The 18,331-nt window shown below is 40.1% G+C and overlaps 1 protein-coding gene across 1 annotated transcript in view; it reads right to left on the bottom strand.

Moving 5' to 3' along the window:
- pclob (piccolo presynaptic cytomatrix protein b) overlaps positions 1–18,331 on the bottom strand; it is a 92,790-nt gene that overhangs the window by 36,910 nt on the left and 37,549 nt on the right. Inside the window, 4 exon segments of the mRNA XM_055173711.2 lie at positions 3,775–5,920; positions 6,019–7,709; positions 8,084–14,414; positions 14,551–15,087. Coding sequence (XP_055029686.2) covers positions 3,775–5,920; positions 6,019–7,709; positions 8,084–14,414; positions 14,551–15,087 — 10,705 coding nt within the window.

The raw sequence follows: 18,331 nt of genomic DNA on the forward strand, positions 1-18,331 counted from the left end.
TCTTTAAAACGGTGATTCCCAACCAAAGATATCCGTAAATCTGAAAGTTCTCGGAAAGATTTAGATTTTGCATTGATAAACCTGAAATAATGAACTGTGCATTTTTAAGTAGGCTACTGTCAATTTTCTTATTAAAAAGACTGATAATGCCATTTCTTATCTTGTATAAAATGATTTAAAAGTAACACATTTCTGTCGATAAATGTTTTTTATGGATTAAGGTTGACACACAAAAGGTTGGGAAACACTGCCATAAAGAACATACAGTAAAAATACATTACAGTCCTGTTTGGGGATCTTAGATAATCTAAGATAGTCTGATAGTTGTAAGATTTATAGTACACAACTTTTAACAGAGCTGCAATTTCGAAATCTTTGTGAAGCTAATTTGTTTTCTAAACAGCGTTACAAACATTCTTAAATAAATAGTAGACTATTGAAATATAGTTAATGCAAAACAACAAAATGGCTAACTGTTTAGCACAGACAGAAGTGTACCTGTCCCTTATGAACAACCAAAGTAAAAATCGTGTTTATAGTAGTGAAGCTCTAAAAGTGAATGTAAAGCTTGCATTGCTGTTAAACAACATTGCAAACAAGTTTATTAAACTATAGTCTCAAATTAAAACAAAGTCCTGTGGCAAACATTCAAAACAATGTATTTTGATGTTTATACTGCCATCCCCAAAGTACTTAGTGCATCACTGCAAACACAGTTTATGCTTAAATTTTGTCCTTAAGTTTATGCATGCTGTTATTACTGACAGCACCCAAAACCTACACTGTAAAAAACTTATTTTTTTGTTAAATCAACTCAGCATTACAAGTCATTTTATCTTCCTATTGTTTATCTTGACTAGAGATGAGTTGTTATAACTTATAAAATATAGTTGAAATATTTCAACTTAATTTTATAAGTTTTAGCAACCGATCTCTTGTCAAGATAAATATGGTAAGTTGAAATTACTTGTACATTTTTTGTTGGTTAAACAAAAAAATGTAAGGCAGCAAAAAATTTTTTACAGTGAAGACTTTCATTCATAAGGCAGGATTCTACAAGCAAAAGCTAAATAGTTGCTTTAAAAACACAAATAATTTCTGATGCACTCACAATAAATCCTGGGGTCACATCTGCCCCTTTGTTTTGTGGCAAACCAAGATATATACATTTTATTCAATTTTTGCACTATTTACTTGCATTCTTTTTTTTTATCTATATGCTCAACTTTCCAAATGGCTTGCGAGAAATTTCTATCTCTGTTGCAACATTGGCATTACAATCAAATTAAAGTCTTTAATTTGCCAAACAATGTATGTTTTCACGTCTACAAAACGAATTATCTATAAATAACGCAAACCTTTACAACACACATTCACTTCAAGAAAAGGTATAGTAAATATTTAAGACAAAAGCATGCATGTAAGAGAAGGCACTGTATACCAATTTAATCTAAAATTAATTTTCATGTAGCAAGTGCAAAAAATGATTGAGGATGAAAATTAGAAACATTCATGACAGACAGTAATGTGACATCATTAAAAAAGGTCAATTAAGGCTTGAATAGGAAAATTAAAGGTAGAAAATAAAGCAGCAAGTAAAAAAACAGCTTATAAACAAAGAATAATTTATAAATGATGTCTAGCGCTAAAGAAACATGACACTCAATTAAATTAAACACACGTAAAAATGTACTAAATTTTCCATCCTAGTGTCCACAAGGACAGCATGAGGAAATATGTGCATTCACTACACAAGATTTGTCCAATCAATGTGATGGCACATTCATTTCTAAAGCCTGGAATATTCTATTACTGGATTAATGAAAGCCAACCAAGCTGAGCCAGGTACTCCCATGAATACAAAATTGAAAATGTCTTCACCAGAAGATAGAAGTTTAATTATAACTTAAGTTAATGCCCTTATCAATAGCCCATAGCTGCCGTAAAAATACACTGGGAACATTTATATTCTACACTTCAACTGTCTAACTTTTTTCTAATATGTCACATGGAAAGGTTATCAAAATTTTACTCACATACAGTGGGAAAAATAAGTATAGAACACGTCACCATTTTTCTCAGATAACATATTTCTAAAGGTGCTTATTAAATGTTATAACTACTTAGTACACATGCTCAGGTGTGATTTTGACCCAATCTTTCACACAAACAGTCTTCAAATTTTGAAGTTTCTGTGGGTCTCTTCTATGAACTCTGATCTTCCACAGATTTTCAATTGGAATCAAGTCAGGTGATTGCCCAGGCAATTCTAGCAGATTTATTTTCTTTCTTCAGGGGTCCAATACTTTTGCCTGTGTCATTTCACTTGATTACACGTTACTTATTTATGGACATCTATGGTTTGATTTCTTCGAATGTATAGTTGCATGGGCAGTTACCAACATCAGGTAGAACTTTCATGTCAATAGCACCTTAAGAAATATATTTACTAAAAAATGCGGAAGTGTTCAATACCCGCTATAAATTATAGCATTAAGTGTTTGGTATCTGAGAAAAATATAGCACACTGCTTTCTAAGATAACTAGCCACCACATTCAGTACTATGCAATACTGGGAAATAAATCAAATGCAGTCAACTTTAGGGCTGTAAAAATTAGGGATGCACCGAATCCAGATTTTTTAGGTTCGGCCGAATCCCGAATCCACCATTTAAGATTCGGCCGAATCCGAAACCGAATACCAAATCCTACTCGCATCCTTATTCCAACACAGTAAAGCACATTAATGAAGTAAACAACGTCCACAGCAGTGTATTTTTCATTTTATTTAATTTTAACTGTGCCAGGATGACAAGTTGGAAAAACTATTTTGACAATAACCATAAGCCTATGCATAATGAAAGCGATGCGCTGCGACATGCTCGTTTTTCCAATAAGCAAGCAGCTCCGCGCTGAAAACTATATTTAACTTTGAGTGAGAAGCTCCGCTCGTCAATGTCAGTTTTCACACGGCCGTCCAATTACAGTGGAGGAGGGGCGGGACATTACCACAGCAACCAACCGGCTCACAGCTGAAGCATCACAGCTACCAAGCGCTCGGCTGAAAAACAGCTGGCATTTGGCGTCCTCAAGGCGTTTTCAGCCGTGTTTAAAAGTTTTGGTGTGTCCAGCCCCTAAGGCTCACCGAAAGAAAAAGCTCATCTCCACGTCAGCACCCGATGTGTGTAATCAACGGCCGCGTGACGTCGACCAGCGTAGCGCAAGCCTAGGGTTCGGTTCGGTGGGAAAAAAATCTAGGATTCGGCCGAACCCGAACCCCGTCAAAAAGCCCAGTATTCGGCCGAATCCGAATCCTGGATTCGGTGCATCCCTAGTAAAAATATTAAAGACACCTAGTGTATAATTAAGAATAACTAAATCAACAGGTGTGTTATATACCAAAATCTTAAATGTAACAAAAAGTTGCATTTACTTTGTTGCAAGTTGCAAGTTTGTATTTAACTAGCATGTATCCTCACTAAAACACAAGAAACACAGGACAAACTTTTGTACATAAAAAGCGTGCATGTGCATATGGAAATGTAAACGATAAGTAAAACAATATGGAAAACAGGGAAACAACAGAAGTATAATGTAAAACTTAAGTTTCCAAACACACACACACACACACACACACACACACACACACACACACACACACACACACACACACACACACACACACACACACACACACACACACACACAGCTATACATAAGATGCACATCAGCAGAAATAGTAATTAAAGATAGATTGTCTCATAATAAATTTACCTTCACTATCTGACATGGCCCCTTGAAGGTCATCCTTTATAAAACCAATGTCTCGTTCATATCCACTTGTCCTGGATTCCTCTCTCATGTGCTGTTGGACTTCTGGAAGAGAATGACTGGAGCCGTACTGGTCCCGTGAGTCTGCTGAGATAGGTGGAAGTGGGCCTGCAGATGCCCTGGCCATTCCCATGGGCTGACCAACAGGGCTCAGTGGACTCTCCTCTTCAGAATTTTGTGCAACAATGGGAATTCGACCCCTGCTCTGACTAATCGGCAGACTTGTTGGTTTAGCCCTTGCTGAAACAAACTGGGAGTCCATACCCTCCCCTTCTGTTTTCAGCCGTAGTGAGGAATTTGAGAGGTCTGTTTTGATAGACAGGTCCAGTCCATATACAGAAGAAGGCCTAGAGGATGGCCTTGACCGATTGCCACTGGGGTATGTACCATCTTCATGAATGGATGACCTTATGGTTGGACCTAGGTGGACAGACTGTCCAAAGTTAAGTGACTGAGCAAGGTTAGCACCAAGTGCTGAACCCAGATATTTCTGTTGTTCAACAAGGTTCTTTCGAAGACCAAATGTGATCTCGTCCTGCAGGAGCCTTGCTCTGGCAGACAGTCCACCTACTGATGAGCTTGCAGAGGCCAAAAAGTTGCTGTAGTCTAACTCAAGGTCCCTGCTTTCTTGAATTGGTGAAAACTTTATAATTTTTGGGTCAATCAATGCTTTTTTGTTCTTCAGCTGTTTCTGGTAAAGAACTGATGCAGGGAGTTGCTTGGCAGCTTGTTTCTCCAAAGTTAATCTCCCTATGCTATATTTTTCAGCTTTGGGGAAATGTCTAAGGCTAGTGTCAGAGTGGAGGTAGTGAGGTAGTCCTGCGAGCTGCTCGAGACTTTCTGTACCTCGCCTAAACTCGTGCTTAATTTGCTGTTTTAGCATCTTTAATTCATATGGCTCCTCCATGGAATCATCTTCTGCTTTACCATATGAATGCAGTCGGGATGCAGCCTGAAGAGGGCCAAGAAAATCTGCCACATCTGCCGCTCGGCGAACATCAGCAGTCCGGAGCAGTCGTTCAGCTTTGCCAATATCCTTATCAGCAATGCTGAAGCTTGAACCAAGGCTTGAGGATCCTTTCGTAAGTTCTCCGATGTCATCAATCAGGACGTAGTTTCTGGCATTATGGTGATCCAGGTCTGCATAGAAAGACTCAGCTGATATGCTAGACATGGGGCTGCTGGCCATGCTGGCTCTCTCCTCAAGGCCCATCCTTAGGTCAAGGTTACTGTATTTACCCCCAAGATGGGAAACTCCATAGGCACTCTCTGTGGACGTAGGGACAATTAAGATGGGCTGGTTGCGTACAACCTCATAGTTAGTTGTAATCTTTGGCTCTAAATCAGACAAAGTAGTCTGACGAGGCTTCTGTTGCATCAGAAGGAGTGAGGAATGGTCATAGCCAGTCTGCTGGGACTGCTGGTTTAGTGAGGGCACAGATGAGTAGATAGATTGGTAGGGGGACACCTGCTGATGATAAAGAGACTGCTGGTATAAATTCTTTTGTGGATACTGACCTGGTGTTTGGCTTTGGGAAGCATACTGATAATGGGAATATGGGCTTGTAAGTGAAGCATACTGAGACTCAGCCTCACTCTGTGGTGGGATGAACTGATCTAACTCAGACTGTGGTGCAGTCCGTGGCCGCTCTAGTCCATGACCATTACCTCGTGCCTCTCTGATGTTGCTGACCTCACTATCTGACATGTAGTCTCGCTCCTCTGCCACACCTTGTAAGTAGGCTCTCTCTCTCTTCTCTCTCTCTTTCAGTAAAGCCTCTTTTCTTCGATTTATACCCATCTCCAGATATCTCAATTTAGCATCTATCTCTTTCTCTTCCTCATCAAGTTCTGCCTGTATCTTACGGAGTTTTGAGGACTCACGTTCCACCAAATCCAGCTCTTTGTCTATGTCTTGCAGGATTTTGGCCCGTGCCATAGTGGTGTTTCTACACATTCGCCTTCTGGCAGAACCAGAGGTGTAGCCAGAAAGGCCGATGATGGTATCTTCTTCTGGTGGTGGATGAGGTAGTGTGCGTTTAACTTTTTTCTGAGAGCCAACTGGAGTAGCGCTCTGAGAACTCTTGGTCTGTTGATGACAAATAAAAATGCAATCATACTACCAACACAAAGTAACTTGAAATGTAAGTGATAATAATAACAAGGGGAATTTTATGCAGTACTTACTGAGTAGGTGTCTGAGTAGTGGTACATCATTCTGTCCTCTGTCGTTGAACTGTGTGACTTAGGGTCACACAGAGATCGCTGTGAAGTCTGTAATGATCTTGGGCTACTCAGATGTTTTGACGATTCAGCAGTAAGCATTTTCTGTGCACTTTTCCCAGGGGACACTGGAGAATGTGGGGAGCATAATACCTTTGGAGATTTGGTAACTCCAACATTATCAGCAATTAGGTGTGTGCTAACACTTGTCTCGGTGGAAACTGAACGTCTTTTGTCTTTGTCAGATGTAATATCTGAGTCACTTTCGGTTTGGCCATCCCTGTGAAAATTGACTTTGGTGTCCACCTGAGCCCGAACAGGAGATCTCCTAATAGTCCCTGAATGTTCTGTTTGAACTGAAATCTCTGCTACAGTCTGAATTGCAATACTTGACACCTTAGAGCTTTTACCCTTCTCTCCATCAGCATATCTACTAGAACGAGACCTGCGTCTGCTCCGAACAGGGACGTCCCATTCATCCTGATCCTCATCATCAGTTTGCGCACAGCTGTCTGTACTCCTCTTACATCTTCTTCTTCTACCAGGAGGAATCCTCTCAACACCATCTTCATCATCTGTTTGAACACCACTTTCAATAAATTTCTTCTCATTAAAATCTACATTTTGATGTTGCTTTGCTGTATCAGGCAGGTTTGTAGAAATCTGCATTTGCTCTTTTGTCTGAGCACTCACTGACATTGGAATGTTTGAATCATACTGAGTAAAAGCACCAGAAGTGGTTGTTGGCCAGTTATGACCCAGTGTAGTGTCATTAACTGTTACTGCAGAAGACATGGAGTTTTCATCCTTTACTGGCAAGTACTGTCCATTATCTTCACCAGAATATTTAGACTCAAGTATAATGTCTGAGCTGGTAGGCGGGGATTTCCCTTCATTTGGTCCAAACCCATATGGATATACCTTTTGCTCTTCTAGTTGTTGCTGGAGTTGTTGCTGTAGTCTATGGATTTGCTCCAACTGAACTTGCTGCTGTGCAAAGGTTTCTTGTTGAAGAATTATATGGGCTTTTCGTTCCTCTTCTTGATGCATTAGTAGGTGTTGCTTCATGTTCTGAAGCTCTTCGAGCTCTTTCTGAACAATGAATTGTTCTTGCTCACGGTAGCGCTGTATTTCTTGTCTTTCCCATTCAAGCTCCTCAGCAAGACACAGCTGCTTTAACTTTTCCAATTGTAAAAACTCATGTTCAGCCTTGTACTGCTGGCTCTTGCTGTCATCCAAATCAGGAAAATTTGGAGATACCAACGTATCTAGAGAGGCTGCTATTGCCTCAAGGGTAGCATCAGAGTAGAGCTCAGGAAAGACTGTCAGTGAAGGAAGGAGACTGGCCAATGCAGAAGGTAGACTATCCTTTGATATATCAAATTGTGGAAATATTGATTGGTCTGTGCCTGTGGTATGAATAAAGTCATATGGAGTATGCTGATTTTGACTATTGTACGTTGTGCTAAATATTGAACCTGGCTGGGTAGTAACGGCATATGTGGATGGCACAGGGGCACCAACTGATGAATAAACAATGCCATTTGAAGATCTTAGCAAACTATTCATGCCAAATGAGGTTCCTTCAGAAAGTGGAGCAGCTGTGATCCCAGCAAATGCCAAAGTGCCTTTCTTTGAATAGTCTAAAGCTTCATCTGTCAGGTCAGGAAAAAGAATCAACAGCAACATCAGTATTAAAATTAATAATTGCTCTATTTCCCAGTGCTGAAGCCATGCAGTAATGAACTAATGAACTATGAAATGAAAACCAAACAGCATGCAAAGATCTTGTCAGTGTCATCAGATTAGCAGGATGCAAAGCCAAAACACTGAGGGACAACACGGAGGCAAATGCATGCATCTGTTTAAAAAACAAGAACAGAAAAGGACAAAAATAAAGACCAAGATATTCATAGAGTGAACTACAAAAATAAAGTAACAATAAACTTAAATTATTTAAAAATATATATATATATAAACATATACTTAACATTTAACATTAAGAATAAATATTTACTGATACACTGACCTGATGACAGTTTGGATGATGTCAAATCAACAGCCCCTTCAGATGCCCCATTCTTATAGGTGAATCCATTCTTTCTTGTATAATCAATGAGTTCAGTCTCTTTGAAGTTACTGTCTGATACTGACACTTTCATGGTACTGAGATCTTCAATGACAGGTGTTGTGGCATTATGATACTGATCTTCTCTAAAATCAGACTGGTTGTCTGGATGTGTGATCACTGGTGGCTGTGTTCTGCAGCTCCCTGTGAAAGGAAGCTTGTAAATGACATCACAGCAAACAGTTTGTCTTCCTGATGTAAGATCCACTGGCGTACCATTATCCTCCACAACAGTTGTGACCACCCCAGAAGAGGATGACAATGCAACCATGGTTCTCAATGGCTTAGAAGTGGTAAGGTCTACAGGTCCAGTTGCTGATGGCTCTAAATGCATTGGTATACCAACAGTGCCATTTGTGAAACTGGGGGCTACTGTAACAGGCAATAGAGGAGGGGTTGTGCCTGCACCTCTGTATGACAGGTTAACAGGGATCTCTGCACAGGTTATGGGTTTAGGTTGTGAATTTACAGGTCTATACACTATCTGTGCAAGTGGCACAAATGGGCTGTATGTGGTAAGTGGAAGAGGTACTGACGTAGCATTTCCAAGGTCCAAAGGCTTCTCTACTATGCTATTGTTAGTGTAGGCAATTGTAGCTGAGCAAGTGACAATTGTTATGCTATCAGTTACAAAAGAGAGTGTTGTAGTAGGAATAATTTCAGCACTAAGATTCACAATTTCTGGCTGTACAGCAGTAGCCTGTCGCTTGTCACTTGATTCACTTGACAATGATGACTTACTTAAATCTGGCGCAGTGAGATCCATTCCTTGATCAGTCATTGTAACATTGACTTTAAATTTTGTAAGATCTATAACATCACTAGGGTAGTGTACTCTTTCATTCTGTTTGGGTTTAGGGTGGACTTCTGGTTGAATTACTACTGGAGCACTCATAGGTTCAGGTATGGGCTCAATCGGTATCCTCTCCTGAACAACGGACACAGTTGTAGTTCTTTGCACTTCAGTAGTGACCACTTGAGTTACAAGTTTAGGCAATTTCTCAGGATGCTGCTCAGTTTTTGAGACTGCAGAATAGACTTGGCTCATGCTTGATACAACTTTTTCTTGTCCACATATTTCTTGACTCTCAATTGATTTTGGAAATTGGGAAAATGTGGCTGGTATCGATGTCACAGCAGCTGCACTATACAATGCTTGGGGTTCTTGTTTTTGCTCATATACTTTATGCTGTTCTTGGAATTGTGTTATTGAACCCAGCCCATTTAATGCATCTTCTGCAGCTGAGATGATTAATACTTCCTCTACATCCATGCCTTTATTTTGAGTTGGAATTGGAATCTGGGTTATTGTTATTGGTGCAGAATATGTTGTCTGCATATGTTGTATTTCAGGTTCCTGACGTACTTCCTTCATTGCATACTGTGCAAATGGTTCAGACAATGGAGCTACAATTACCTCCTTAGATGGTTTTGTTGTAAGCACCACTGATGCTGAAGCAGCTGGAAATTGGGAAACCATAGCAGGCGCAGTGTATGCTGGTGCTGAAAATGCTGTTGGTTCCATGGGAACATGTAGTGCTGCTGCAACAGTTGATGCTGAAACCATTGCAGGTGTAGCAATGTCAACTGATGTTGAAACCATTGCAGGGGCAGCAATTTCAGCTGGTGCGAACACCATTTCAGGAGGAGCAATTGAAACTGGTGCAGAAAACATTGGAGGTGGGGGGCTTACAACTGGTGCTGAAATCATTGCAGGTTGAGCAATTGTGGAATCATATGTTGTTGTAAACAGTGCAGATGTAGACTGCATTTTATTCTCTACTGTGACACGTGGAACCGTCATTGTTTGTGCTACACTTCTTGATACCACTTCAAACGGTTCTGAAAACACTGTTTGTAGACCAGAAACTGGTGCCGCTGGAACAGTTATACAAGGTGCTAATATATTTTGTGCAATTGGTTTAGCTGCTGTAGGGGGCACTAAGGTTACTTCTGGTGGGGCTGCAATGATTTGCTCAGAAAGTGCTCTCACAGGTGCATCCACTACAGCTGGAGCAAACATTTGTGGAGCATCACCAGGAACCTGCTGCCTGGGAGTTGGTAGTGATGATCTTCGCGTTGGGGCTTGGGTTGTAATGCTCTCCACAGGTGACCCTGGTTCTGAGGGTAATGTTATCACCACATATGTTTCCAAAGTTCTGGCAAATCTAGGCGACATAGGTGATTTTGGTGATGAAGAACTATGCTTACAATTAACAGGGGCAGTCAAACTTAATGACAGTGCATTTGGGGGTTCTTTTGTTCTTGGTAAAGTTGCAGCACGAACTGCATGAACAATTACTGGTTCAGGGCTAGTTGGTGGTTTTACACTCTCTCTTGCTCTGTGATTAAATACCAATCCTGGTGGAATACAGACTGGTTTGGGTGGAACAGGAGGTGGGGATTTGTGTGTTGGGGTCACAGTTTGTGGGGATTCAGGCAGAGTTGCTGTAACCGATGAAGAAGTGCAAACAGTCTTTAGCTGGTTCAAATCTAATTTGGGTACAGTGCTAAAGGGCAATTCTGGTGGGGAAACTGTAGGTGGAGGTGGGAATTCAATGACTGGTTTATCAGTTCTTTCTTGAGAGACAGCAATTACAGTAGGTTTCTTCACAGTAAGTGGAACTGTTGAATCAGTGACAGAAGCAGTTGCCAGTATAGCACCAGATGAAGGTGGAGCAATGGCTGTACATGTTAAAGGAGAAACACTTACAATTACAGGGTGCCCTCTACCATCACCAGTAGTTGTTTTAACTTCTTTTGAGTTAACAATGACATCTTGAGTCGTCTGGTTAATTGTGGACACATTTTCAAAATTTGGCAATACAACTACAACTTTACCTTGCTGTGTCTGCACAGCAGGAGAAATGATTTGTGAAACTGGTTGTAATTGAAAAACTGTAGCTGATGCATCATCTGGCACATGCTTCTGCTGAATTTCCACAACCACTGGCTGAAGATCTAAAATTGGTGGAAACGGTTCTGAGAGTGAGGCTCCAAAAGCAATAGTTGTTGTACTAGTAGGAGAAACAATAGAGACTGTCTTTGCAGCAATAGGCTCTATATGACCTGCCAGGGGTGAAATAGGTGGGGCTTTTCCTGGTGGGGGTGCTGATTCTGATTTGCTTTCCTTTGAATTCTGATCAGGTGTTTGAACACAGCTGGTTCGTGCCATAGAAACAACCATTCCTGGTACTGATGCTGATGCTATTGAGGGGACAGAAATTGCAACTTGATCTACTGCCGAGACTGTAGCTGAAACTGGGGCATAGGCTAGAGAACGTTCTTGACACGCTGCAGGATGTGGCGACTGAGATGAAGCTGTAACCTGGGTTGGCATTTGAGCAACAACAGAAGTTTGTATAAAATGTGTCTCTTGTGATTGTATAATAGATGTAGCAGCAGTAGTAGTTATAAAAAAAGCAGGTTCAGATGGAGCTGCTACAGATACTGTAACTGTACTATAGCTTGAAATTAGAGTTTTGTTTTGTTCTAACTGTGAATCAGTCGCTGGTGCAACTTTTTGTTTCTCTATAGTGGCTGATTTTGAATCTGGAGTTGGTTCAAACATGTCAATAGTCCAGGCTTTTTCATCTAATTCTTGAGAAGCTAAATCATAAGTCTTATTTTGGATTGTTTCCTGGATAGTTTTTTTAGGTTTGGGAGCAGGGATTGGTTTTGGACCTAATATTCTCTTTGAAACAGGATCCTCGGGAGTTGCAGCAATTTCTGAGACACAAGGTGGGGTTGAAGTGACTGGCAAAGGGGATACAATCAGTTGTGTGGAGGAAACAAGGGAAACAGTTTCAGGTGATGTGTCTTGCTCAGAAACGTCTGGCATATGAATTACAACTGGAGAAGAGATTTCAACAATACTGGGGCTTGCTGGAGTAGTTGGTTCAGGTGTCTGGCCAGAACTTGGAGAGGATGGTGGTGCTATTGTTGACTCTATATATGAATCTGGCGATGAAACACCTGGAGATGTTGGTGGAGATAGTGGAGATATTCTTGAATCACAAACTGGAAGAGTTTCAGCTGCCTCATGTTTTGGTGAAGGAATTTCACAAATTATAGAAATGGAATCACCCTGAAATGATTCTTCTGAAGCTTCTGGTTCTGCAATTTCACCAGCTTCTTTTAGCGTGTCATCAGTGGGCTCAGATATTATTTCTTGTTTAAAACTGTCTTCCTCATCGACTTCCTCTTCGCCAGAGGAGCACTGAGTGATTTTTAGGTCAGGAATGGGATATAAAGCTTTCATTTCAGATACATCTTGAGTTGATTCTGTAATGTAAGGCTCCAAAATGCATTCAATAGGTTCATCTGCAACATCTTCTTCCCCACTTGAGGGGATAAATATCACCTCAGGAGATTCATATGATGACTCAGATACAGATAGAGGGGAGGATGGAGATATGGGTGATGATTGAGTTGGACTTGTTCCTGGTGTTAAAACATCTTTTTGTTTGTTCAACAGATCATCATAGGCATCCTCTGCTTGCAACAGTGGCTTTTCAGTTGAATCTGTGGTAAGTGCATCAATTCCAGAAATATTTACATAACAAGTATCACTGACATCAAGTGGCAAGAATGTTGAAAGTTCTGTTTCTTCCACTTGCTTAGCTTCCTGTTCTTTTTGAAAGACGTCTCTACTTTTCTGCATCATCTCCTCATAAGCCTCTTCTGGTGCCATAAGTATTCTTACAGACTCAGATACTTTTCTTAAGTCTTGATCCTGAGTGACTGTACAAATAGCTGGCACCGTCTGTTCATGTTCCTCAACTAAAGTATCATAAGCATAGTCCTCTATCAACATACCCCCATATAGTGGTTCAATATCAGGAGGTGTACATTTCTCTAATGTTTTATATTCCTGTGCTTTCTGCATCATGTCCTCATATGCCTCTTCTGCACTTTTTAATGGCTTTTTTCCAACATCATGCCTCTCATGTGTTTCCGATGATAATGTTCTATATTCCCATTGGTCACTCTCTGGTTCAGATTCAAAACTCGGTGAAAGGTCAGAGAAAGATGAAGACTTGTGTTCGCTCATCCCTGACACATGTTGTAACTTATCAGTTTTGGTCAAATGATCACGTCGTCTTTGTACAGCTCCATCAACTCTTTCAGTCTTAGATTTTTTTGTGACCTTTCTTAACTGCTGCTGAACAACATCTCCAGCCTCCTCCATTAGCTGATAATTTTTCTCACGTACCTTATCATCCTCAGATGAGTCCTCTACGGTTGGAAGAGCCTGGCCCTGTGGTCTGTGTTTTGGCCTTCTTTGTTGCTTACTCTCTGCTCTTGCCTTTTTATGACTTGGGCTACTATCACTGTCTTCATCAATAGAGGACACGGAAGTAGGAGAAGCTGTTCCTGGTGTGATGCTGGACACCTGCACACTAGAAGACCCATTGCCTTTAGAGGAGTCTTCAATTAAACTCTCATAGTCCTCTGTAATCTGTCTAATGGGAGATTTTTGCACATTGGCAGCTGCTGTGGCATCAAAGTCAGCCGATGGTATCTTTTCATTGTCATCTGAAACATCTATTTCCACTCTGGTTTCTTCTAATGCTTCTAAGATAGGGATGACCTGAGCAAACTGATTCTCTTGGACATATGAATAAAGACTATTATCAGACCACTCCTCAGGCTCTACAGAGAGCTTCTTTAATACACGTTTTGGCTTCTTTTCATCTCCATGTTTAACCTCTCTGGTTTCTTGCTGAGTTTGTAGTACTTTCTCACTTACATCTTCTATGATTTGGTTTTCCTCATCAGATAGTACGAAGCTCTCATCTTCACCCATGTGCATAAGTTGTCTTCGGATGAATTCTTCATCATCTCCAGAATTAATGTATTCCTCACTGCTGGAGGAAGCAGGCCTTACTCTTCGTCGCTGTATCTGAGGGGAAGATTCACTTCCACTGCTGTCTTCATTGTATTGTTTTATGGTATCAGGTGATTTGGCAGGCAGCAGTTTTGTATCTGTTTCTTTAATGGATATTTCACCAACTCTCTGTATTTCCTTGAGCTCCTCTTCAGCCGAGCTATATGATTCTGCTGAAACTGATAAGATGTCTTGTCCCTCTTGGTCTTTAATATCAACAACTTTTAAGGTCTCTACTTCAGCTATTTCAGAAATTTTAGGAAGACTGGTATCCATTTGTATCACAACACTGTCCTTTTGTTCATCAATGAGAACTGGAGTAGTTTCTGTAGTATCTTTTACCTGCATTTAAAAAAACAGAACAACATTCAATATTTTTTTAATTATTTTTTAATACAACATAAAGTACGATAAAGTACACAACCCAATGAAACCATCTATTTAATTATAGTCAAAAACTGCTTCGTGTATGCAATACCTTTTCTTTATCTGTCCCAGTTGGCAATGGTGGATGTATCAAAACTGATCCTGGCACAGGTTGTTTCTCACCAGGGGCTTCAATGTTTTTGCCTGTTTCTTTTAAAATGACTTCAGCACCACTACTAACAGATTTCTGAGACTCTGCAGTTTGTATTGGTGCCATCCCATCTCTTTCCTCTACAGCTGTGGCCGGCAGTAACATACTCTTGAGAGCTGTATCCACCTTCACTTTGATATCGGCGATAGGGACTGGAGCAAGTATAGACTGCTGATTGATTGTAGAAGCAACATTTGTGATTGAAGCCAGAGAAGGTGCGGGGACAGAAGAAATCATCACTTCGGCTGCAGATGTATGAGCAGTTTGCATCTGCTCTACTTGTTTATCAGGTGATGGTTGTGGAGCAGGTGCAGTCACAGGGGTCTTGACCAACTCTGTTTTTGGGGTGACTGTTGGCTTGGTTATTGTGGATGCCAAGTCTCCCAGCTGCCCAGCTAGAGCCCTCTGTGTTTGACAATTCAAACACAGCCACTCAGCCTGAAAGAAATCATTAAATATTAAGGAAGATATACCAACTGGAGAAATGAATAAAAAAGATCAGGCTATACTGTAGTTTATACACCAATGTCACAAAACAATATGAAAGCACTTATTGTTGAACTGGCATCATATTATTATTTATCTTGTAAATTAATTAACTATGATCGTATATGCATCTATTTTAGGGGGACATGTTTCTCTTTTATAGAAAACTATCAGAGACTGATAGAAAAATATTACAAAGGGTCCTTTTTATTATTCTGGCAAGCAGCACATGCAGTAAAACACCTGTCACTGACCCTACAGCATCAAAGAGGATCTGCAACTGAGACTCTTACTGTGTGTGTACTGTACATGAAAGGAAATACAATTTTTTTTTCAAAGTTGTGGGGAAAAATGCTCACACAGAGGAAATAAAAAATATGCATATATTTATATACCAAAAGTACAAATTCCCACACACTTTGTCCTAAGAGGAGATTATGTTTGACACCAACACCCAGTGATGCAAACAAACTAAATAATTCATAGGCAACTGGGCTGACTTAAAGGAGCAGTATGTATTATTGAGATCTAGAGGTTGAACTTGGTACCGCAAAATATTAGAGATGTTTTTGCTTAATGCTCACATGGGTTGCCAGACACCTAAAGGAGCGCAACTGACTATGGAAAGAATCATTCCTTGCATTGTAAGTGTATCTGTATTTTTTTACATTTGCAATGTTTTGTTGTTTGGAAATTACAAATCCATTTTTTATAACTCATTCTGCGGCTCTTTTTAAAGGTTGTGTCCACTAGAAATCACATTTATGAGCCATTGCAGTCTCATTTAATTAATCATAATAATTGCAAACCGTCAAAATACACTACTGGGTAAACTGGCAGTGGGCGGGATCAAAAGAAAAACTGACATTCCGACATGGAACAAGCAAGAGAATACAGCGGTGTTTTTCAGAAAAACAGATATGTGAAAATTTTTCCTAAATATCTACACATATACCGGTCGTTTTTTTTTATTACAGTCAAACGCCTACATACAGCTCCGTTAAGTCCTGGTCTTTATGATGTAATAATCCCCAAGTTATTTTTTCATCATACACAATGGCTTATTCACAAAGCTGTGATTACATGAATAAGATTTCTTAGACATTGCATTTTAAAGGCAAATTATTTTAAAAGCAGGGGATATGCAAATGCATTATGACCAGAAAGAAATTGAAAGACAAGTCTCAAGAACAAGTCTAGACTGAACTAATTTCCAACATAGGCAATTCTCCAACTAAAATGTACCCTTATTCTCTCTCCGTCTCACTCCAATGACATTTCACTAATGACTGCATGAAAAACAGATGCATTATAAACTATTTCATCAGTGTTATCAGGGCAATGAAAGCAGACATAGTCACTTAACAGTGCAATCGCTGACAATGAGGCTAAATCAGTGAGGTACATCAGAACATCCTCCTTATACAGAATTACACAAAATCTCAGACAGACTACAGAACAAGGACCAGGTCATTGCCAAGTGTCACCACGGAAACCAAATGAGAGTCTGAGCCTCTCTGCAAGGGCGTAATTGACTTTGACATTGGTGGGGATGTAAATAATGTCATTATATTAATCTTAGGTAACTTATTTATGAAGGTTACACATGTCAAAAACAACAAATATATGGGCAAATAAAATACTAAACCCAATCTGCTAAAGCAAAAAAATAAATAACACATTATACTTATTTAACAGCTTACATCACACATTTTAGCAAGAAAGACAAAACCAATCATAAAGTGACGTAGCTAAGAGAAGCGGGATGCATTGCAGAGATGAGATCTGTTAATTGTTTGTGTACCACAAATAGCGCTATTTTTACAGAACGGGCTTATAAAAGAGTTTTAAGTAAGTAATACGCAAAAAAACAAGAAACAGACAGACATCAGTTGTTATGTATAAAAAAAGAACAATTGTTTTCTTAAAATTGTTGCTAAGAACAATTCAGTGTTCCCTGAATATTGGTAGGGACATGTCTCTACTGTCCCCACCCAAATCGACGCTCTTGCTCTGCAGCTTTTAAGGCTGACTAAAAGGCAGATCCCACCAAACATGTTTTAAAAGCATGGAAATGCACCACACAGGCTTTTTTGGACACTTTAAAAAGAGCAGTGCGGTGCTGCTTTGATGTTGCTAGTCAACCATCGTATCAACTTTAGTGCGAGCGTTTGAAAATATTTGTTTGCTACAAGTTTGTTACAAATGTACAAGCAGAGTTCTGACCTTGTTTGAGAGTGAAGGGGGTTGCACAATGGAGGCGCAGCTCAGTGCCGCGCCGCGTCCCGTCTAGGACAACTCGGAGGTATCGTAAACCGGAGGTGCACATTAAATAGCGTGAGCTTCGTCAGATAGCATCTACTTCAAAATGCAAAATATATGTTAGCAGTCATTGTTAATCGCTAATGATTTGGGACAAATATGATGTTATTTAATGTTAAACTATGTGAGTGGCGCTCCTGAGTCATAGCTGGGCGGTGCCAGTGTGCGTATATACTCATAGAAAACAATGTGTCAATTTTTTTAGAATGGCACGGCGCTGCGCGGCGCTGAGCTGGGGTCCGGTGTGCGACCCCCTTAAGAGGTGTACAAACACGCAGGAGTAGCTGTGTCCCAACTCAAGGGCCGCGACCCTCAAAGGACGTATTCTAATACTAAATACACACCAAATGCGGGGCATCATGTTACTCGCTCCAGATTACTTGCGGGATTTACTTCGTGTCATGCAATTATTTTTTTTTTTGCAAAAAGACGCGTTTGAGGCGAATAGCACGTGTCCAAACGCGCCGCCCATATCTGAACACGTCTTTGCATAGACTTTGTATGTAATCCACTCGCGCAAATCGTTGAACTCGCGTTTGGTGTGTATGCCACATAAGACGAATTATGTCACAGCAGCGCGACTTAAGGCGAGTAAGGCCGTCCCAATTCAAAGGATACTTAAAATGCACCCTTATTTCTCTGCTCTGTTAGGGCTAGAATGAATGGATCTTTCACAGCCGTGGTTATCCCAAGATTCTTGTGCGCCTGAAACGGCTGAATATAACGGCTGGATATTTTAAAATAAACATTAAAAACCTTCATTAAAAAGTGTGTATTTAGCAGGAAAAAAGTTTCTTGTCACTGTTTTAGTATTAAAGTTATGTTTTGTATTAATAATATTTTGTGTATGTTGCGTATATTTCTAAGGATGATT

Source organism: Misgurnus anguillicaudatus, chromosome 15, assembly GCF_027580225.2.
Source record: "Misgurnus anguillicaudatus chromosome 15, ASM2758022v2, whole genome shotgun sequence".
NCBI lineage: Eukaryota > Metazoa > Chordata > Actinopteri > Cypriniformes > Cobitidae > Misgurnus > Misgurnus anguillicaudatus.